This window comes from Arvicola amphibius, chromosome 17 (assembly GCF_903992535.2).
Source record: "Arvicola amphibius chromosome 17, mArvAmp1.2, whole genome shotgun sequence".
NCBI lineage: Eukaryota > Metazoa > Chordata > Mammalia > Rodentia > Cricetidae > Arvicola > Arvicola amphibius.
This window is the reverse complement of record NC_052063.2, coordinates 3,326,648-3,347,849: the sequence shown is the minus strand read 5'-3', so window position 1 is coordinate 3,347,849 and position 21,202 is coordinate 3,326,648. Positions and strand designations below refer to the sequence as shown.

General features: G+C 48.6%; 2 protein-coding genes across 4 annotated transcripts in view; both read left to right on the top strand.

Annotated features, from left to right (window-relative positions):
- Txnrd1 (thioredoxin reductase 1) overlaps positions 1-21,202 on the top strand; it is a 39,552-nt gene that overhangs the window by 9,054 nt on the left and 9,296 nt on the right. Inside the window, exons 3-13 of one of the 3 annotated variants that reach the window (XM_038314445.2) lie at positions 7,270-7,311; positions 8,891-9,013; positions 10,234-10,306; positions 12,010-12,129; positions 14,093-14,235; positions 14,590-14,705; positions 16,514-16,739; positions 19,120-19,212; positions 19,905-19,981; positions 20,296-20,452; positions 20,894-21,001. In XM_038314445.2, the coding sequence (XP_038170373.1) occupies positions 8,927-9,013; positions 10,234-10,306; positions 12,010-12,129; positions 14,093-14,235; positions 14,590-14,705; positions 16,514-16,739; positions 19,120-19,212; positions 19,905-19,981; positions 20,296-20,452; positions 20,894-21,001 (1,200 nt within the window). In that variant the 5' untranslated portion in view covers positions 7,270-7,311; positions 8,891-8,926. Of the gene's footprint in view, positions 1-7,269; positions 7,620-8,890; positions 9,014-10,233; positions 10,307-12,009; positions 12,130-14,092; positions 14,236-14,589; positions 14,706-16,513; positions 16,740-19,119; positions 19,213-19,904; positions 19,982-20,295; positions 20,453-20,893; positions 21,002-21,202 lie in introns of those variants that run through there. The other 2 variants (XM_038314444.2, XM_038314446.2) reach the window with 2 other exon arrangements.
- On the top strand, positions 386-1,676 carry Eid3 (EP300 interacting inhibitor of differentiation 3). Its single transcript, XM_038314447.1, has one exon. The coding sequence runs from the start codon at positions 472-474 to the stop codon at positions 1,570-1,572; it is 1,101 nt and encodes a 366-aa protein (XP_038170375.1). The 5' UTR covers positions 386-471; the 3' UTR covers positions 1,573-1,676.

Below are 21,202 nucleotides of genomic sequence, written 5' to 3'. Positions count from 1 at the left end.
CCCTTTAACTGCCCAATGGGTCTTCGATGAGCTGGTGTGTGGGTTTTCCGAAGCAGGCAATTCACCCGGTGGATGACAACCCGGATACGGTTTAAAATCTTCGCAGATCTCCGTCTTCCAGGATTCAGGTTAACCACCTCATAGAGCATAAAAGCCTTTCTCTAGCCTTTGGCAGGCTTCCAGACAATCAGCGCCTTTCCGTAATCCTGCCCACTGCCCTTCCACCCTTGAGTGGAGCCGCCTGGGAGATTGCTTTTGTGTGACACAAAAGTCCTCACCCAGTGGTGCTTGAATTAGCATAGCTTAAAAAGAAGGCCGGGGTTGCGGCCGGAGCTGGGGGTGTGGTCACGGGGTGGGCTGGGGGCGGGGCCGCATGCGCACCGGCTGGCTGCCGCTCCAACGATCCATCGCCGCAGTGGTCACCGTTGGTAGCCCTCGGAGGGAGAGCTGTTAACCTGCGTGGCCACCAACATGTCTAAAGGAGACCGTTCCCTGATTGGAGGCAAAGAGAAAGGAGAGGAGCAAGTCGGAAGCCAGGCTTGGCGGCACCTGGTGAAGCAGGGGGAGGAGGAGGTGCTGAAGAAGGAGGAGGAGGAGGAGGAGGAGGAGGGCCAGGACTGCTGCTCCGACGACCTGAGCGTGCACCCGGACCTCCTGGAGCTGGCGGTGGACCGAGAGAAGTGCCGCAGCATCCGCAGGCAGTACCGGCAGCTCATCTACAGTGTGCAGCAGAACCGCGAGGACATCGTGAACACAGCCAGCGACTCGCTGACCGAGGCCCTGGAGGAAGCCAACGTGCTCTTCGATGGCGTGAGCAGAACCAGAGAGGCGGCCCTCGACGCCCAGTTCCTGGTTCTGGCTTCTGATCTGGGTAAAGAGAAAGCAAAGCAGTTAAACTCTGACATGAGCTTTTTTAATCACGTCGCGTTCTGTGACTTGCTGCTGGTCTTTGTGGGTCTGAACTGGGTGGAGGACCAGCGCGAGGAGTTGAGCGACTGCGACGACAGCATAGCGCTCTCCTTCTGGGGGATGGTGCAGAAGGAGGCGGCGTCCTGGATGCTGCGGGCCGAAACGTTCCACTTCGTTTTTGGCTCGTTTAAGGCAGAATGTTCCGCACGAAAGCCCCGGCTTGAACACCACAAGAGAGCTTGCAAAATGGAAGAGAATGGAGATATGCCTACGAAGTTGAGGAAGCTGGACGTGCATGCCAACCAGGAGACGACAGAAAAGGAAGTAGAAAGAATCTTGGGGTTGCTGCAAACCTACTTTCAAAAGTACCCCGATACTCCGGTGTCCTACTTCGAGTTTGTGATCGACCCGAACTCGTTCTCTCGCACCGTGGAGAACATCTTCTACGTGTCTTTTATCATCCGGGATGGCTTCGCGAGAATCCGGCTTGACCAAGACAGGCTGCCCATCCTGGAGCCCACTAACGTCAGCCAGGGGGAGGAAGAAAGTGACTTCTGCTCTTTTGGCAGGAAGCAAGGAGTTATATCTTTGAGTTTACAGGACTGGAAAAATATTGTCTCCACTTTTGAAATTTCAGAGGCCATGATCAAAAACCCATATTAAAGATTTTTGTTTGTAGTGCGTGACTCCATCTTGTATTGACGCTCTCAAAATAGAACCTGAACAAAAGCCTATGCCCTAGTAAACTATTTTCAAGAACAAGTAAATTGCCTACTGTGCAGTGTATTTTTCTTGATAATTTAGAAGACTGTAATCTTACGGGAAGTTTTTCAAATCCACACGATACTTTTAGTAAGCTCTTGAATTTCTTGGAAGGTATTAGCCTTAGTGCTAAAAACAAAAACTGGGTCTCCCTCATACTGAACTGCTTTCTCTGTCCTGGTGAACCCAGGGTCCTATAAGGGGGGCCGGAGGGGGCTTTTTATCAAGCGGGGGGGGGGGGGGGGGGGGGGGGGGGGGGGGGAGGAAAGGGTGAGAAAAAAAGACCAGAAAAAAAATCAGTGTGAGTCAGTGGTTGGGCAGTGTTGAGCCTGAAAAACATAGGTGATGTGCTTCCTTTCAGAAAGTAGATCGCCATATTCCAGTTTCTTTTCTGAATGAACTTAATAAGAAAATGTGGTGTGTGTGTGTGTGTGCGCGCGCGCGCATTCATGCATAGGCATGCATGCTGTTAGACTCAAGCAACCAAGGCATTCTGGGAGTTTTGTTTTTGTTGTTTTGAGACAGGGTCTCACTTTGTAGATCTGCCTGTCCTGGTGCTCACAGAGATCCACCTGCACCTGCCTCCCAGCTGCTGGGATTACCCGTGTGCACCTCTACCTCCTTGCCCTTCGAGAAGGCATTCTGGGTAAGGCAACAAGGTGGAATGTGTGGGTCTGGAGAGGACTTGCAGATTCATAGAAAACCTTTCTGCTCGAGTGCTAGGCTGGGCAGGAATCGTAGCGGCTGCTCCAGTCTTCTCAGAGGTAGACGATATTTTCATCACACCCAGTGGCTTTATCTTTGGCCAATCTCACCATTCTGATTTCTACAGTGTCCTTCAGGATCAGCACTGGTCCAACATGTAACAACTTGGGGTACACGTCCCAATTAACCCTGATTAAAAAGTGGAGGGGATGCTGGAAAGGTGGCTCAGTGGTTAGGAGCACCGACTGCTCTTCCAGAGGACATTAGTTTAATTCCCACAATCACATGGTGCTCATAATCCCGTGTAATGGGATCCGGTGTCCTCCTGGCGGTCTTTGTCATGCAGGCGCTACCATACAAGTAGCGCACTCATGCACATAAATATTAAAAACATCTGAAGAGTTTTGCTCTGTATCTGGGGCCTGAATAGCAAGGTTTGTGAATTCTCCATCCACCCCTAGGGCTTGTGCCACAAACACCCGGTTTCTTGTGGGCCTAAGTTGGATGGAGCCAGGTGCTGATTCGAGGAGTCCTGCTGGCAGTATAGCCTTTTGCTTCTGGAAGATGCCATCAGAGGAAGCAGGACTCTGGATATTGCATGATTTTTCTTTATTTCTTTGGTGCTTAGCAGTTTTAAGACTGTAAATTATGGGCCAGGTGGTGGTGGCGCACGCCTTTAATCACAGCACTTGGGAGGCAGAGGCAGGTGGATCTTTATGAGTTTAAAGCCAGCCTGTTCTACCGAGTGAGTTCCAGGACAGGTTCCAAAGCTTCACAGAGAAACCTTGTCTTGAAGAATGTAAATCTCAGGACAACTGGGGATGTAGTTCACTGGTCGAGTGCTTTCTTAGCATGAGTGCTGCCTTAGCTTCTGTCCTCAGCACCAACGGTGTCTCTCTGTGTGTGTGTGTGTGTGTGTGTGTGTTGTTTGGTGGTCAGTGTAGAAAATCGGGGTTATTAAAATAGTTCCAGAAGAGGCAGCAGACATGGCCTGAGCTATTTCTTACCTTTTTATGAATGTAAGTTTTTGATGGTGGAAGATTTTGCCACTGGTGTGGTTAGTGGTGTTTTTGTTATGCTTAATGGTAACAGAAAATTTTCCTCCTGGGTCTGAGGTAGTCAGGGGAGGGAGATGCAAAGTCTAGATGATACCAAGCTTGAGAGGGGGGATGGGATCTTGGTGTGGAGAAAGTTCTTTCCATCACACCGGTAATGTAGAGAGAACTGAGGAGAAAACCCCTTGGGAATGAAAAGAGACCGCTTCCTGTAACAGCTCTCTCCCCCTTTTCAGACCTGAAGTGCTCACTTTCCAGCACTGGTCACCCTTCGAGGTGAAGGTCAGCGTCGTTTGGTCTTGCTGGTCCTCATCCTGGGGTGTCTCAGCCAGAGCCCCGGGGTTTCTGGCCGTCTGCTGTGGGAAGAGAAGATGCTGCTGGGTTACAAGATGTGACTCAGTTCCTTACACAGCCGACTGCTCTGTTGAATGCCTTTGCCTGGCTGTGTTCTGACATGTAGAGACGGCTTAAAAACACGCCAGAAAATAAAGAGGCTTGGGGAGAGCTTACTTTTCTGATCAGCGGGCAGGCTGGTGTTTCTGCATAGATGAACTTGGCCTCTGGCTTGTGCATTCGCTAGTTGAGATGTTGCAGTTCGTTGCATTATTTCGGATTAAACCAGCGACCTTAGAAAGAGCATTGAGCAATAGGAGATGAATTCAGTTACAGAAATGAACCGAATCGCAAATCTGCTTGTCAAGGTTCATTAGAAGGGGCTGACTCTAAGGAGAGATTGTGTGGGTTTTGTTTGAACTCTGGCACCAGGTGCGTGTGGGGCACATACACACAGGGTTAAATTAGAAAAATGTATGGGGTTAAATATAGTTACTAGGTATGATGTATTGGGAAAATAAGAGATGAAAGAAAGATGTGTTTGAGTGGTGTGTGTGTGTGCGTGTGTGCACATGCTTGTATGTGTGTGCACATGCTTGTAATGCTTGTATGTGTGAAGTCGGAGGACAGCCTCTTCTTATTTTCTATTTATTTATTTTGATTTTTTTGAGACGGGGTCTCACTCTGCAGACCAGGCTGACCTCAGACTCACAGAGCTCCACCTGCCCCACCTCCCGAGTGCTGAGATTAAAGACACACGCCACCACGAAAGGGCAGCTTTTGAAAATGGTTTCTTTTCATGTATGTGATCTGGGGATTGAACTCGGGCATCATGACGGTTTGTCCAGCAAGCAGTTTTACTGACTGGGCAAGTTTCCTCCATATTTTTTTTTAAAAACCTTTTAAAGTAATTAGTTAATTTATTTGATGCACATGGTCATTTGGAAGTCAGAGGACAACCTTTGGGAGCTGGTTCTCTTTCTGTTATGTGGGTGCCAGGGATTAAACTTAAGTTGAGCTTGGTGGCAGGTGACTGTTGATTGCTTGGGCAGGTTTAATGCCGTAGCCTGTCATATCTTAGGTGACATCTGGCGTGGATCTGGTGGGATTTAATGTGCACAAAGCACGCCCAGCACAGTGCCTTTCTCACTGTGGACACCCAGCACATTGCGCGGCGCTGCCTGTTTCTGTGTTGACATTCACTTTGGGTCTCATGCTTTTGAACTTCCTTACCTTTGCTCTGGGGACTCCATTGCCAGGACTGTCATGTGTACGCTGCTAACTGACTCAGCGCCTGGCAGGTGCCCACTGTGCCAGGCGCTGCTCGGGTTGCTGGAGAAGAGCGGCAGAGCGTGATTGACAGCGTCCTGGGGATGCCGGTTTCCTTCTGCTGATGTGACACATCACCAAATACCCAGAAGCCTTAGACAGTACGACCGTAGCAGTCTTGGCAGCTGGGTGTCCAAAGCGGGTTTGGCTAGACTAAAATCAGGACCTTGGCAGCCTGGTTCCTATCTTGGGGAGCTGTTCTCATTGATTACATTTTGAGTGGGACACCATTTAGCTGGAACTGAATGAAAGCCAGTTTAATTTTAAGTAGGGTTAAAATGAAAATGTAGTGTTCAGTCCTAGGTCTCCTGAATGCTCCAGTTGTTCACGTCTCTCCCGTTACACCTTACAGAGTCAGGCTTCTTCACACACTTAAAAAAAAAAAGCTGGTTGATATCGTTTGATTTAAAACTTGAATTGTAAAATCCATTAGATTTTTGGTAAAGAACACTCACTTTAAACTGCTTTAGGTGGGATTTCTGTTGCTGAGAAGAGACACCATGACCCTAGCAACTCTTACAAAGGAAAGCATTTAATCAGAGCTGGCTTACAGCTCAGAGGTTCAGTCCGTTATTGTCATGGCAGGAAGCATGGCACAGCAGGCAGACATGGTGCTGGAGAAGGACCTGAGAGCCCTGTGTCCGGATTGGCAGGTAGCAGGAAGAGAATGCCACCCTGGGCCTGGCTCCAGCGGTGGAGACCTTGAAGCCAGCCCCCAGTGACCCACTTCCTTCAGCAAGGCCACACCTCTTAGTAATGCCATTCCCCTGAGTCCATGGGGGCCATCACAGAAACCAGGAAGAGGGAGTGCATGGCCTTTCAGGATGCATTTCTTCTAGCCTGGTCTGCTTAGGTGTAGTGCAAAAGGTTGGGGTGTGTACCTGTCTTCCCTAAGAACATGCTGTTAAAATGAATTTGAGATGATGATAGTTATTTTTTAAGTCAATTTTTTTACTTATGGAGTTTCAAATGTGATTCCCTTGTTGTCCATTGAGGTCACCGAAGTTCAAGATTTCTATGATAGCCTTTTCACAAAGAACAAATGCTTAACCTAGTTGTGACGTCAGCCCATAACTGTGATTCTGTTAGCAGAATGGTTTAGAGACAGGCGCATTCGTGGTAACTTATAGTTCCCCATTGGAGGTCTTTGGCTTCCAGTTTTTTCAGTCTACTTTAGGATAGATCTGCCTCTGCTTGCTGACATCGGTCTCTTATGAATGGGTTCAGGCTCAGCGTGATAGCAGGCAGAGCTCGGTGAGTTCGAGGTCAGCCTGGTCTACAGAACGAGTTCCAGGACAGCCAGGGCTGTCACACAGAGAAATCTTGTCTCAAAAAAGCCAAAAGGGGGGAAAGAAAGAAGAGTTCAGATGTTCCTATCCCATTTACAATACTGGTGTGTAGGTGGGCTGTGCACTGCTACACGGAAACAAGCATCCATTCAGTTAGACCGGTATCTTCAGGTCGAACTCATGTTCCACAGAGGAGGGATATTCGTCCGTTGAGTTAAAGTTGGAATGTTGATCTGGACATTTTAGTTTTCTTATTCCCTGTGCTTTGAAATCATGAGCTTTTCTGAGCGCTGACCTCTGTACTGTGTGCGTGTTCTTGTGCCTTTTGCACTGAACACTGGTTCCAGAAGAGGAACAAGTTATTTTGGAGAGTGTTATTTTGGAGCCTGTCTTTTGTTCACCAGTTGAACAAAAGTGCACACAAGAGCTACCAGTTACTATTTTGTTTTTGTTTTGTGAGTGTGGTGTGTGTCTGTCTGCGCACCACCTGTGTGTCTGGTGCCTCTCGAGTTACAGACAATTGTGAGCTGCCATGTGGGTGCTGGGAATTGAACCTAGGTCCTCTGGAAGAGCAGCCAGTGTTTTTAACCAGAACCATAAATGCCCCTCCATTTAAAAGATTTGTGTGTGTGTGTGTGTGTGTGTGTGTGTGTGTGTGTGTGTGTGTGTGTGTGTGAAAGCTGGTGTCTAGGAACCAGACTCTTTAGGAACAGGACACTGGTCATGCCTCAGCCCCATAAGGGTTGTTTGTTAAGAATATCTGTTTTGTTTACATTTAAAGCCAATCGATACTGCTTTTGGTGTCCCAGAGGAAGGAGTCACGCTGCTTATCTGACCCTGTTTGATCTGAGGGGCTGATTTACGAGCTTCTTTCCCTTCCCCCACAGTGCTCTGCTTTGACGGAGAAGTCCTGGTCATCATGCCAGCTGATGAGTGCTGGTGGTGCTGCCCAGCTTGTCGGGGGAGACCTCGAGCTAGCCCCTATGTGCGGACTGTCTGGGTGGCACAGGCTTGCCCCAACTGTTGCTGGTTTCCGGGTTTCCTCCCTCCAGTCCCCCAGCCACTGCGTGCACCCCATGTGCTATGGAGGGGCACTCGTGGGGCTGTGCGTCCTCCTATATGTTCCTCCCCGGCACCCCCCTCCACATCTCAGACGCCTGGTTCTGCTGACCCCCGTCCCTGCCCTCCACCCTCTACACCTGATGGTAGGCAGGAGAAAAACACGCAGTCTGGGCTGGTAAGTCTGGGGCTTTTTAGTTACTAAGGGTAAACTGGATTAAGAAATATTTTTATTATACTTTCTGACTTTTTAGTTATTAGCCTCATTAGCCCAGGGTTTTACTCTGAGGTAATAGCGAATGTATTGCTAAAACAGTACAGACTATAATAGAAGAAAAGGTATTTAACATGCTGCCTTCATACCCGATTTTAAAGTCTGATGCGTGCCAGCGCTGAAACAAAACTGACCGGAACGTTAGGCATGCCTGTGTAAAATGTCCTACAGCACTGGGCGGTAGAACACATGCGTAAGACCGAGGGCTGGAAGCTGAGCTGCGGCAGCGCACGCCTTTAATCCCCGCACTTAGGTGGCAGTCAGGAGACCCAGAGCTGCGTAGGGCAGCATTGTCTCAGAAAACAAAGTCCCCCAGCCGGTCAGACACCCTGTAGAGGGAGAGACGCTTTGAACTTCCACGTAGAAAAGTACTGGTTGGTGATCTTTCTGAGATTTTAGATTTTTGTGTCTCGGCCACACTGGTGTAGTAAAGTCTTAAATCTCGGCTAACTTTACAATCGCTGTGTTAAAGTTTGTGTTCACAATTTAAGACTCTCTTCTTGGCCTGAGACCGTAACCCACTGATTGTGTTTTTGTGAGAAAGTGAAGGTGACTGCTAGACCAGACTGCTGGCCCCAGTAAGAACATGCTGGGCGTTTGCGTCTAACAGTCTCACGCTGGGCGATTGGGGGAATCGGCAGAAGTTTGTTTCCGTGTCTCGTTTTCCCCAAAGTGAGCGAAACCTAATTTAAGTCCTAGTTTAAAAACTCTAGGAAGGGCTGGTGAGAAGGCTCAGCAGGTAAGGGGCTGCCACGGAGCTGATGAACAGACTCCTCTGATTTCCACAGCTGCGCTGCAGCAGGCTCCCACCCCCCACAAATAAATAAATGCATATAACCAGGTAAGAAAAATAAATCTTGGGGCTATCTGTATGAAAATATCACAGTGTAAACCATCGTGCATAATTAATACATGCTTGTAAAACACTAAATTCTGGAGGTGAGTGTTAATCTAACTTCGTTTAGGTGTTAGCCCTTTTGGATGGGCTGTCAGTGGATAGCCGGCGAAGGGGAGGGCGCTGGTTCGCAGGAAGGCTGGATGCTTCCAGGTGCAGCTGCTGTAGTCGGCATTTTCTCCTTGGAAATGACCTTTGCTTTTCTTGAAAGATTTCCAAAGCTTTTTGGACATGGCTGCTTCTCAGTTAAATTCTTCTTGTTTCTGTTGTTTTCCTGCAGACCTGTCAAAAAGCCCAACTTGAGAAGCTGCCAACCATGAATGACTCTGAAGATCCCCCCGAGTCCTACGACTTTGACCTCATCATCATTGGAGGAGGCTCCGGAGGCCTGGCCGCAGCTAAGGCAAGGCCCTCTGTGCTATGGCGTCTGGGTGATGTTCAGGGTACAGTGCTCCCACCCTGGCCGACAGTGCTCCATACAGGCTGTGTGTCTCCCGTTAGCTTAGGCAAGACATATAGAGGGACCACTTTGTAAGTCACTTTCCAGACTGAAATGTTGGATCTTCAGGTAAAAAGTTAGAGCCCCCTGAGTTAAGGCACACTTTGTTTCATTCTGAATTTGCTTGCTTTTTTTTTCAAGGATAGTAAAGGTGTATGGGAATGGCTTGAAGTTATATACATTGTTTTTTTAAAAAAAATTTGATAATTTTTTTCACTTTGATGATTTCTCTATAATTAATCTTCACCAAACAGTGTTCTTAAACTTAATTAGGACAGATTTGCCTCCGTTGTATTTGGGGCAATTTGAGAACAGTCAGTCAGCCCAGGGCCCACCTGGAAAAAGGATCTGTTGATAGGAAAGTTGCTTAAGTGTGAGGCTCTGGGCCTGGCTTGAGGTACAGGAAATGCCCGTGTGACGGCCCTCAGGGCTGTCATCTTCCAGCAGGATCTCTGAAAGATGAAGGTGGTTACACCCTCTAAGGTGCTGCCGTGGACAGCCAGTGAGGTAATGCCAGGAACCTCCCACATCAGGAGCAGGCTGGTATCTGGGGTGGAGCATGGCTTTGGTAAAGGGGACTCAGCAGTAGCACCTGGCCTCTTGTTCGGTGGTGATGGCAGTGGCGTGTCTGAAGGACCCACAGCCTCAGTCCTTGCTCTCCAGTAAACTTTTGCGAGTCCAGTGACCAGGAAACCATGCTTGCTCTGTGGGGGAAAAATAGTCTCTACAAGACAGTTTCAGAAAAACAAAACAAAAGCCCCATCCAATACTCTGGCTTAGATAGAAGTGGCTGAAACGTATTTTACTTTCAGGGTGCAGGGTGAGGCAGACGCCTTGGGCTCCCAGTTAACCTGCCTTATCAGGTGTTTGCCACTTGTTTGGAAGTGGAAGAATAGAGTTTCAGATTTGTGCTCTGTTAACATTTGGAGGAGTCACGCAGGAGCCGGCCAAGCCCGCTCACGGTTTCTGACAGTTGCCCAGCTGTGGTCTGTGTAATCTTTGGCACTAGTCAGCAGTGTGTAAGATTCCCACACATCAGTCTGATCGGTTGTGTTTTAGAGCGTAATAAAACCCGCCCCATTTCCTTTCTGTCGTTAACTCGTTTTCATCATTTTGTTCCCCAGGAGGCAGCCAAATTTGACAAGAAGGTGCTGGTCTTGGATTTTGTCACACCAACTCCTCTCGGAACTCGATGGGGTGAGCTTCAGAGACACCGTACATGTAGTTTGCTAGAAGCAGGTCCTGTCCCCTGGCGGGAATGCGTTGACTCCTAAAAACCAGCGCTTCCACGAGAACCTAATGAGGGACCCAGCTAAATGCTGCAGATTTATGTTGAGCAGGAACCCTGACCACAAGCTGACTAAGGGGGTAGACAGGACCTGATCCATTACACAGTGGGCTTGGAAGCTTTTTAAGTGTGAGGCTCTGGGCCTGGCTTGAGGTACAGGAAATGCCCGTGTGACGGCCCTCGGGGCTGTCATCTTCCAGCAGGATCTCTGAAAGATGAAGGTGGTTACACCCTCTAAGGTGCTGCCGTGGACAGCTAGTGAGGTAATCCCAGGAACCTCCCACATCAGGAGCAGGCTGGTATCTGCTAAATCCATCTCCTGCGTTCAGATACCCGAGGGAGACGGCTGTGGCCGTTCTGCATCCTGGTGAATCACATACTGGTTGCTCCTTCGTTGACAGCTGTCCGTTCTTGTCAGGCAGGAGCATGGGGGCGCAGAGGCGAACTCGCTGTAGAAGAGGTTCTTGTCCCTGTGGACTTGAACTTCAGCGGGAAACAAAAGTGAGCCCTGTACTGTTGGCGGTGAGCAGAGCTAAAAGAGGGGACTCGTGGGTGGAGGAGAGCGTAGTGCGCTGTGGGGTGAGTGAGGCGGGGTCTCTAAATAAGTGCCCACGAGAAGAATCCCTGTTAGAAATGGGTAGGTGCTCTAAAAGCTGAGGCAGAACTTCAGGCAGTATTTGCTAGCCTTCTCAGAGTGGACTCAGGTCTCAGGCAGTTAGAGTCCTTTGTGGGTGTAGCGGGGTAGTAGGAGCTAGACATGACAAAAAGTAGAAGTGGAAAGAAAGGCGGGTCCAACTGTCCGGAACTTTCTAGGCCAGGTTGAGGACTTTGGACCGTGAAGGCAGATAACGGCTAGATAGTGGCTCCTTCGAGGAGCTTGAGGCAAGAGAAGTGATTGGTGCATTTATGGAGGTTATACATGGGTCCTTGCTTTAGCAGTGATAAGTGGCAGATACGGGGCCTCTCAGTCTGTTAACACATCCGTTCAGTAAATGATTAGTGTTGAACACGCCACGGGGCACTGACCCGTGGAGTTTGGCCATCTCGGCGACACTGTGGTGGCATTCTCCTCAGAGGACATGCCTGTGAACTGTGAGCTCCAGAGCCACCCCCTCCCTGCCTGCGTGCCATTCTGATAGAAAAGGGTGATCCCAGTGTTCTTGAAGCTTTGAAAAGGCTGTTTGGGAGAGAGGAGTTCTAACGTAGTTCTTTAAAATCAGTGAAAACTCCAGGCTGATTCCTCAAACATTCACGTAGACAGCAAATTTTATACATGCTTCAGACCTGCACCTAGCCATGTATAAGAGCACCTAGCCTAGTATAAGAGCCTCTTCATTTCTGTGTGTAGGTTCGTGTGACTCTCACCATTTGGATCTGGAAGTTAGAGCGATGTGGAAATCCGCCTTTTTTGTTTCAGGGTGACTACTGTGCTCTGTACATGGACTCTATGGCCTTAGACCCACGATGGGGCTTGGGAGCAAACTTACAGTGTTGACAACACTAAGCAGTAATAATAATGATGGTCACGTCTCACTAGATCCTAATAGCCTTTGGCTTCTCTGAGGGCGCTGAAGCCGGCTGTGAACTGACTTTGCGCTCCCTGTTGTTGCAGGTCTCGGGGGAACATGTGTGAACGTGGGCTGCATCCCAAAGAAGCTGATGCACCAGGCGGCTCTGTTAGGGCAGGCCCTGAAGGACTCCCGCAACTATGGATGGAAAGTCGAGGACACAGGTAGGGGCGACAAGACGGGCTTTTGTGCTGTGGTCTGAGATGGGTTCTGCTCGGAGCCCGTGTTGGCCTGGGTTGGCCCCGGAGCTATGCATCCTACATACAAGCTCTGAGCTTGGGGCGCTGTGACTGCCTCTCGCAGCTGTGGAGAGAACTTAGTTGTACTGAGTTCATTGCGTTCTGGGCATTAAGTGACAGCTGTGTCCCTACCCTACATCATGTGACTTCCCTGGGTTTGGGGCTTGCCCCTGTCACTTGCTAGCATTGTGACAAGCCCATTGTCTACTAGGTTTACTTAAAATGCAATGGTGAAAAACAAAAACAAAACAAGAAAAAAGGTCAGTTCAACCCACAGAGGTACAAAGGTTGCTAAAACATCGTTAGTTCCAAAGTTAGATGATCGGCATCGGGGGCAAGGTTTGTTCTGTCCTCTCCCTCCTGGTGGACAGCGGGTTCTGTTCTTGTGAACAGAGGCCAGGCAGGCCTTTCCGCTCCTGACAGCACTCCCGCCCCCCAAGTATCTAGTTCTGTTGATGCCAGAGCCCCTAGGATGGACTGACCTTGTAAAGTTGGCCCTGGTTCTAACACTGCATGCTGTGTGGGTTGTGTGTCTGTGGTTTGTTCTCTGTAGAAGCCACAGGCCAGCTGTTCGTCTTTCCAGTGGAAGAAGCAGACTTATGTCTCATAGGCCTGGCCTCACCACGCACTCGGTGACCAGGCTGATTGACTAGTGTGTTGACTAGTGTGTTGTAGACATTCTTCCTTTTCGTAAGAGAGGCCTTTTTTTCATAATTGTTTCTTCTTAAAACACAGCCTCTCTAAGTATTGTCTTCTCTGTCTCCTGAGTGTGTTTTGTGTGCCCAGTTTCCTTGAAGTCATTAACCAGCGACCAGAGGTTGATTTTGTTGGTGGTGGTTGGAGTTTTTGAGATCAGGTTTCTCTGGGTAGCCCTGGCTGTCTGGAGACTCATTCTGTAGACCCTACTAGCCTCGAACACACAGATCTATCTGCCTGCCTCTGTCTGTTTCCTGAGTGCTGGTATTAGAGGCGTACTCTGTAGCCCAGGCCGGCCTGGGACGCACTAGGTAGCTCAGCTGCCCTCGTTAGTGCTGGTGCAGGCTCTTGAAGGAAACAGGGCACACACAAAAATTGAAATAGCGTATTTCATGTCTTGACTTAAAGGATTAAGTATGGAATGGAAGCGTTTATTTTTTTTCAGGTAGGGATTTGGGGACTGGGATTTCAAGTTCTCTGAACAAGGGATCAGGAAACTGGCAGATAAAGCAAATGTTCGAGATGTCGGGGGCCTTGACATGTATATAGTTTCAGTGGGCGCCACTCAGCTCTCTTTTCATACTTGGAAATAGTTTGAGATGACATGCAAATGAATTTGGCTGTATTTCAGTAAAATATCATTGACCAAAATCAGGACCGGCCCATGGTGCCATAGTGTGCCCACACTAGTGTGTGTGTCACAGGCCCGTGGTGTCATAGCGTGCCCACACTAGTGTGTGTGTCACAGGCCCGTGGTGTCACAGCGTGCCCACATGAGTGTGTGTGTGTCACATGCCCGTGGTGCCACAGCATGCGCACACGAGCGTGTGTGTCACAGGCCCGTGGTGCCACAGCGTGCCCACATGAGTGTGTGTGTGTCATAGGCCCGTGGTGCCACAGCTTGCGCACACGAGCGTGTGTGTCACCAGTGTAGTAACCCCACACCTGCCTACAGCAGTGCCTTCGAGTTTGTTTCAGATGCGGTCCTAAGCCTTAATGCCACCGTATTCCCCACCAGTCAGTGTTTATAATCCAAAGTAAACTATCTCTTCACACCTCGATGAAAAATAAAAGAATCTGTGTTGTGGTTTTGGATCCTGAACGTGGGAAAGAGGCTTTCGTGCTCCCGGAGAACTTGTTCTTCTGGGTTGAAAGTGCCTGGGAAACTCAATGTCCCTCTCTTCCTCCGCAGTCAAGCACGACTGGGAGAAGATGACAGAGTCGGTGCAGAACCACATCGGCTCGCTGAACTGGGGCTACCGAGTAGCTCTCCGGGAGAAGAAGGTCGTCTATGAGAATGCTTACGGGAAATTCATTGGTCCACATAGGATTAAGGTGATTGTAAAGCTACATCCTGTATTCTTTCCCAGTTCTTTCAAAACAGTTTTCATTGGTGTTAGCAGGAAAAAAATCCCTTCTAATATGTTTTTTAAAGAGATCAAAGTGTCCAGGTCAAGGCCATGTGACCCAGGTTGTCCCGTCTAGCTACTTTGCTGTCACAGTTCAGGGCCCTTCTGTGGGGCTGGTGGAGTGTCGAGGTCCTGGGCCAGATTTCCTGAATGTACTGCTCAGCCTTTCATGCCGCTCGCTGACATTATGAGGACTGAGGGGACAAGGTCAAGTGCCCTTACAAACTGTGAGGTTCTAAGGGACAGTCCTGTCCTGGAACTGACATGGCTTCCTTTGCAGGCAACTAACAACAAAGGAAAAGAAAAAGTGTATTCAGCCGAGCGGTTTCTCATCGCCACGGGTGAAAGGCCGCGCTACCTGGGCATCCCTGGAGACAAGGAATACTGCATCAGCAGGTGGGAGAGCAGGCTCACTGGTTCCCTGCTTGCTCAGTCTTGGACAGGAAAGAATCCTTTGCCTTGTTTTGGCCTTGGAGATTGGGAGAAACAAGGGACTGACAACATCCTAAAAGTTACACACTGCAAGCGTTGGTCCTCCTGGCCTGCAGTTAGCCCATTACACTGGCCACATAAGTAGATAGATGTGCACTTCTCTTGGCAACTGAAATTAATGTGTATGTATCTGAAAACCAGGTGGGCATTCAGGAACATTTTGTAAAATAAGTGTGGTCACGTATGTAGGTTTGTTTTTTTGCAAAGCAAGGATCATGTCCTTGTTAGCACTAGGGAAGTACAAACTGAAAAGATCAGCCTCCCGAGCTGCTGCTGTCTGCTGTACCACAGAGACTAACGGGGCCTTTAGGAACAAGCCCCACGGTTCTGAAGGCTGGGAAAGTAAGCCTGAGGCACTGGCAGTGACTCCCGACTGAGTTCCTACTTCATAGACGGCACCTTCCTGAGGTGTCCTTGTGTGGTGAAGAAGGTGATGACCTCTCTGTGGGGTTCTTTATAGGCTCCGACCCGTTCCTGGGAGCTGAACCTTTATGACCTAACCATCTATTAAAAACCCCTTTACACCAGCACACTTGATGAATTTAGCAGGAGTCTTGGTGTTTGGGTGCCCAAACGCTCAGACCCTCGCAGGCTCCGTTCCTATTTTTTTTCTTAGAATTAGGGATTCTCTGTGTCGCCTGGGCTGACCTTGAATTCCTGGGCTCCAGCAATCTTCCTGCCTCAGCATCCCGAGAAGCTGAGACTACAGGAATGTGCCAGCGTGGCCAACAACTAAGCATTGGGTAGTGGTGGGCTGGGGAGTGGTAAAGGCAGGGAGTAGTGTAGTCCAGGCAAGCCTCAGACTCGGCACATAGCTGAGGACCACCCTGACTCCGTGATCCTCCTGCTTCTGCCTCCCGGGTACTGGGATTACAACTGTGCACTCCTTACCCAGCTGTCTTCATATGTCATTTTGGCTTTCTTTTCGTCCTCTTCCCCCACCCTTGTTTGTTTTAGACAAGGTCCTTCTATAAAGACCAGTCTAGCCTCAAACTCAAGAGATCCTCCTGTCTCTGTCTCCCAAGGGCTGGGATTAAAAGTTTGTACTTTCACACCTGGTTTAAGATTTTTTTTTTAAAACCTCATTTTATTACCATGATTTTTTGATCCTTCTTCCCCTTAACCCCCATCTGTTTTTTCAAGAAAAGGTCTCACTGCGTAGCCCTGGCTGACCTGAAATTCAATCTGTAGGTCATGCTAGCCTCGAACGCAGAGATCCACTTGCTTCTGCCTCTCGAGTGTTTTGATTTTATGATCTCTTATCTGTTGTGTACTACAAAATTTTTGTTGAGTTAAAATTTTATCATATTTTATATTATAAAGGTTAGATTTTCGAAGTTTTCTTCTGCTCTTCCTCTCATTCTTGATACTGGGAGTTCTGGGTAAGAAGTAAAACCCACCCAGAAATGAAACTGAGTCGTAATCAGTGGTGTGGGTTTGCACGTGGGTAATGTTTCCAGTCGGTGCAAAATAGCGGTGGGATCTCATACCAGAAGTTACGCTACTGACTGTATTTAGCCACTGCCATATTTGAAAGCCGGCTGGGTATTTCCCACAAAGAATAGTATGTAAGACCTTTTAGAATTTTCTCACATTGTATGTATAGTGTCTTACCAGAAGTTCTAATTCTCGGGGAAGTGGAAAACACTTGTATTATCATCCATATCTGAACATTTTCCTCTTTCTCCTCTTTGTTCCCCTTACCTTTTCAGTGACGATCTTTTCTCCCTGCCTTACTGCCCGGGGAAGACCCTAGTGGTCGGAGCGTCCTATGTTGCTCTGGAATGTGCAGGATTTCTCGCTGGTATCGGCTTAGATGTCACTGTGATGGTGCGGTCCATTCTCCTTCGAGGATTTGACCAGGACATGGCCAACAAAATTGGAGAACACATGGAAGAGCATGGCATCAAGTTCATAAGACAGTTCGTTCCGATTAAAGTAAGTCTTATATTCCTGGGCAGAGGCAGGCAGGATTGGTGGTAGAAGCAGACCTTAGAATGCTATAAACCATTAGGAGTGCTGTGTCTGTGTCAGTGCACGAGCGTGTGCTTGACTGCCGCCTCGGTACCGTTGGTCTTTACACACCAGTGACCCCGTCTTTACACACCAGTGACCCCGTCTTTGCACACCAGTGACCCCGTCTTTGCACACCAGTGACCCCGTCTTTGCACACCAGTGACCCCGTCTTTACACACCAGTGACCCCGTCTTTGCTCACCAGTGACCCCGTCTTTGCACACCAGTGACCCCGTCTTTACACACCAGCACTCACTTACGTTGCTGACCCTGGTCTGCCATACGTGGTACTGTTTGTGCGTGCACACACCTGCACGCTAGACACTGTTTACACCTCCAGAGCTCTGCGTGCACACACCTGCACGCTAGACACTGTTACATCACTAGGGCTCTGTGTGCACACACCTGCACACTAGACACTGTTTACACCTCCAGAACTCTGCGTGCACACACCTGCACACTAGACACTGTTACATCACTAGGGCTCTGCGTGCACACACCTGCACACTAGACAGTTACATCACTAGGGCTCTGCGTGCACACACCTACACACTAGACACTGTTACATCACTAGAGCTCTGAGTGCACACACCTGCACACTAGACACTGTTACATCACTAGAGCCCTATGTGCACACACCTGCACACTACACCAAGGCGGTCCTTGGGCTGCCACCTCCCACTCCATTTAATCTTTGCTTCAAAGGTTCCTGAATGCACCTCGCAATGTCTGTGACTTTGTTGCCATTACCACAGAGGAATGGTAAAGTTGGGCTGTGACGCAGCTCAGTGGTAAGAGCAGCCTAAGAGCAGAAGGCTCAGTCTGGGTTCCGTCTCTAACACACACTGCAAGGACAAGCCCATCACTTAGCGTCTCACACTAGCGGTCCCTCTGGTGCCAGTGAAAGGGGTTTGGTTTTGGTAAAGTTTAGGGATGTTAGGTGGGTTGTTTTTCTCTCAGTGAATTGACTTTGTTTGACTAAATCAATTACTTTTGGCAAGATATGCATTTGAAGACCAGACTCACTTGTCAAATACTCTGTCAGTTTGTTCTCGTACAACTTAGGGAGAATTACTTAACCTCTCCGAGATTAGTTTCTTCTGGAAATTGAGGATAATGGCATCGTCTCCGTATTTCCTGTGAGGGTGGTGCTAGCTAATGTGTCTAAGGAGCTAGAGCACAGCGCGGCATAGAGTTCAAGGCCCCTGTGCAGCCTACCATGCAAGCTGAGCTTTGGGTGACCTTTTCATCTAAGGGTCCTAGGAGTCACCTAAGACCATTGGAAAACAGATATTTGTATTACAGTTCATAACAGTAGCAAACTTACAGCTAAGGTTTAGCAACAAAAATAATTTTATGGTAGGGGTCACTACAACATGAGGAACTGTATTAAAGGGTCTCAGCATCAGGAAGGATGAGACCTATCAGTCTAGCTGACTTTAGGGAACACGTGTGGCACTTACATTTGCATTCAGGCTGTGATTAGGAGACAATTGTGTTGTAATGGTGGGAAGGATTTGCTTTTCTGCAATGTAGCATCTTCCTGAATAGTGTCAGTGCCCAAGAGGCTTCTTTGGAGAGCCGGTGGACTGTCCAGTGGCGTCTGATGTCCTGAGCCTACCAGCAGGTTGTCATGAACATCCGTGTACAGTAGGCTGTAGCGTCTTCCTGAGTCGTGTTGGTTTGAGAGGTTGTGGGTCCTTTGGGAGCCGGTGCACTGTTCAGTGGTGTCTGATGCCCTGATCCTGTCAGTGGGTTGCTGTGAATGTCTATGTACAGAAGGCTGGGGATGTTCGTGCTCCTGCTGATGCAGGGGCCTTCTTACTCCTTCCCTGTATCCATAACAACTGCGGAACGTCTCCTTCCACACATCTTCTCCACTGTGATTTTTAACACGTTCTCCGTGTCAGTTAAATCCTAACTCACACTTCACTGTTTGTCAGAGAAAGCTGAGGGAGCACCGGTAGTCAGAAGGGATGCTGTGCGGCAGAGGCTCTGAGTGATGACGAACCTGGAGACAGGGAGCGCACAGCGCCTTCTGTTTTCCTCTTTCTCATGTTGTTCTCTGCATTTCTCTGTTTAAGAATTATCTGAGAAAAAGCCTGTCAAGTAAACAGTGTTCTGTTAGCCTGAAAGCAGGAGGTAAATAAAAGATGCTCATCCCGATGCTGCTAGGCGAGGGCGATGGGTGTAAAGGCCCTCCCGGGCTGAGTTCTGCTTCACTGGACGGAGCAGGTAGCAAAGGAGGAAACAGTTGTTCCCCTTGTTTGTGTCTCTAAGAGCAAAATTGATTCCTCTTATAGGTTGAACAAATTGAAGCAGGGACTCCAGGCCGACTCAGGGTAACTGCCAAGTCCACCACCAGCGAAGAGACCATTGAAGACGAATTTAACACAGTAAGGCTTGGGCCCAGGTCTGGCGGCGTCCTTGGGTGTCTGTTGTGTGTTTCAAATGACTCTCCTCTTTGTGTGTGTGTGTGTGTTTATTTTTTTGTTTTTTGAGACAGCTTTTCTCTGTAACTTTGGAGTCTGTCCCGGAACCCACTCTGTAGACCAGGCTGGCCTCAAACTCACAGAGATCCTCCTGCCTCTGCCTCCCGAGCGCTGGGATTAAAGGCGTGCGCCACCACCGCCCAGCTGTCTCTCCTCTTTCTAAAACGCCCCTATCTTTGCCCATTCTAAGGCATCTCAATGATTCTGATAGTAGGATCTATTTCGACCCAAGGATGGCTTTAACCATCCCCTCAGTAACTCAATATGCTGCATGTCAAATGGCCACAGATAGGCAGGAGTTATTCATGAGTAGACTTCCTGTCCATGGTCTTCCCTTTTTGTCTCCCCTGACTGTCACTTAGGATATAATTGAGCCATGGCCTGTGCTCTTCATTTTAAATGTGTCTTAATTAAGGCAGCGCCTCCCTTTCTTTTAAGGCCTGCTGGGGACGTTCACCCTGTCTATTCAAAACTAAAAACAAAAGGTTTTAATTTACTTACACTCTTGAATTTCATTAATGAAATGTGTTTTCTGGGTCTGGGGTAAATGGTTTGTGGAGCAGGCTTTGATAATAGTTTATTTTTTTTTTTTTCAGGTGTTGCTGGCAGTAGGAAGAGATTCTTGTACGAGAACCATTGGCTTAGAGACCGTGGGCGTGAAGATCAATGAGAAGTAAGGTGGCAAGCGTGGCGCGGCTGCCCATTGCTCCGCTCTGCCCTTGCTTTGCCCAGTTCACTTCTAGCTTTGAGAGCTCTTCCAGCCGCACCCAACAGTGGGTGGCTGGGGCCGCCCTCAGTCTTGAGCACCATGGTAAAGGGTGTTTGGTTTTGTGCTTTAAAATGTTTTCCATATTTGATTTTTAAAGCAGTGGCCAGGATCTTCACTTTGATTCCGTGCACGGGTTTATTTTTAGTAGCTAGAGCCGTGTTCTGGGGAGAAAGGGGACGTGGTTTTACTTCTCTGATGGTGGCTGTTGGTGGGTGCAGGACTGGAAAGATACCTGTCACGGATGAAGAGCAGACCAATGTGCCGTACATCTATGCTATTGGTGACATTCTGGAGGGAAAGCTGGAGCTGACACCCGTGGCCATCCAGGCGGGGAGGCTGCTGGCTCAGAGGCTGTATGGAGGCTCCACTGTCAAGGTGAGTTTTGTGCCGTCACCCACCAAGACAATGTTTTCTGTTGTTATTTTGCCTCTTACTGTTGGAGGAGGCCTCTTGTTTGTTCCTGGCTGTCCAGACTCCAGAAATAACCACTCAGAAACTGTATTAATTAAATCACTGCTTGGCCAGTCACTTAAGCGTGTTGCTAGCTCGCTCTTACATTTTCCTTTATTTACATTTTACCATGATGCTTGTGGCCTACCAGCAAGGTTCCAGCTGGCAGCTCGCTTCCCCTACATGGCATCTCCCTGACTCTGCCTTCTTTCTCCCAACATTCAATTTAATTTTCCCTGCCTCCCTCTGTTCTGCCCTGCTATAGGCCCAAAGCAGTTTCCTCATTCATTAACCAATAAAAGCAACACATACACAGAGGGCCCCCACGTCATCTTACTTCCGTTTTTTTTTCTCCATTTGAAACAGTGTGACTATGAAAACGTCCCAACAACCGTCTTTACTCCTCTGGAGTATGGCTGCTGTGGCCTGCCTGAAGAGAAAGCGATCGAGAAATTCGGGGAAGAAAACATTGAAGTGAGTTTTCCTTCCCTTCTCATGTTACTTGCTTCAAACATTCAACGTGGTTTCAAATGTACAGAAAGCTACAATTATAAATAGATTAGTGAGCATGTTTATTATTTCTTTAATTTTTAAAGATTTATTTTTTGTTCCACATGTGGGTGTTCAGCCTGCATATGTCTCTCACCACGTGTGTGCCCTTGGAGGCTGGAAGGC

Excerpts from the sequence above, each read along its gene's own strand:
- Eid3 (XM_038314447.1), top strand. The coding sequence starts at position 472 with ATGTCTAAAGGAGACCGTTCCCTGATTGGAGGCAAAGAGAAAGGAGAG.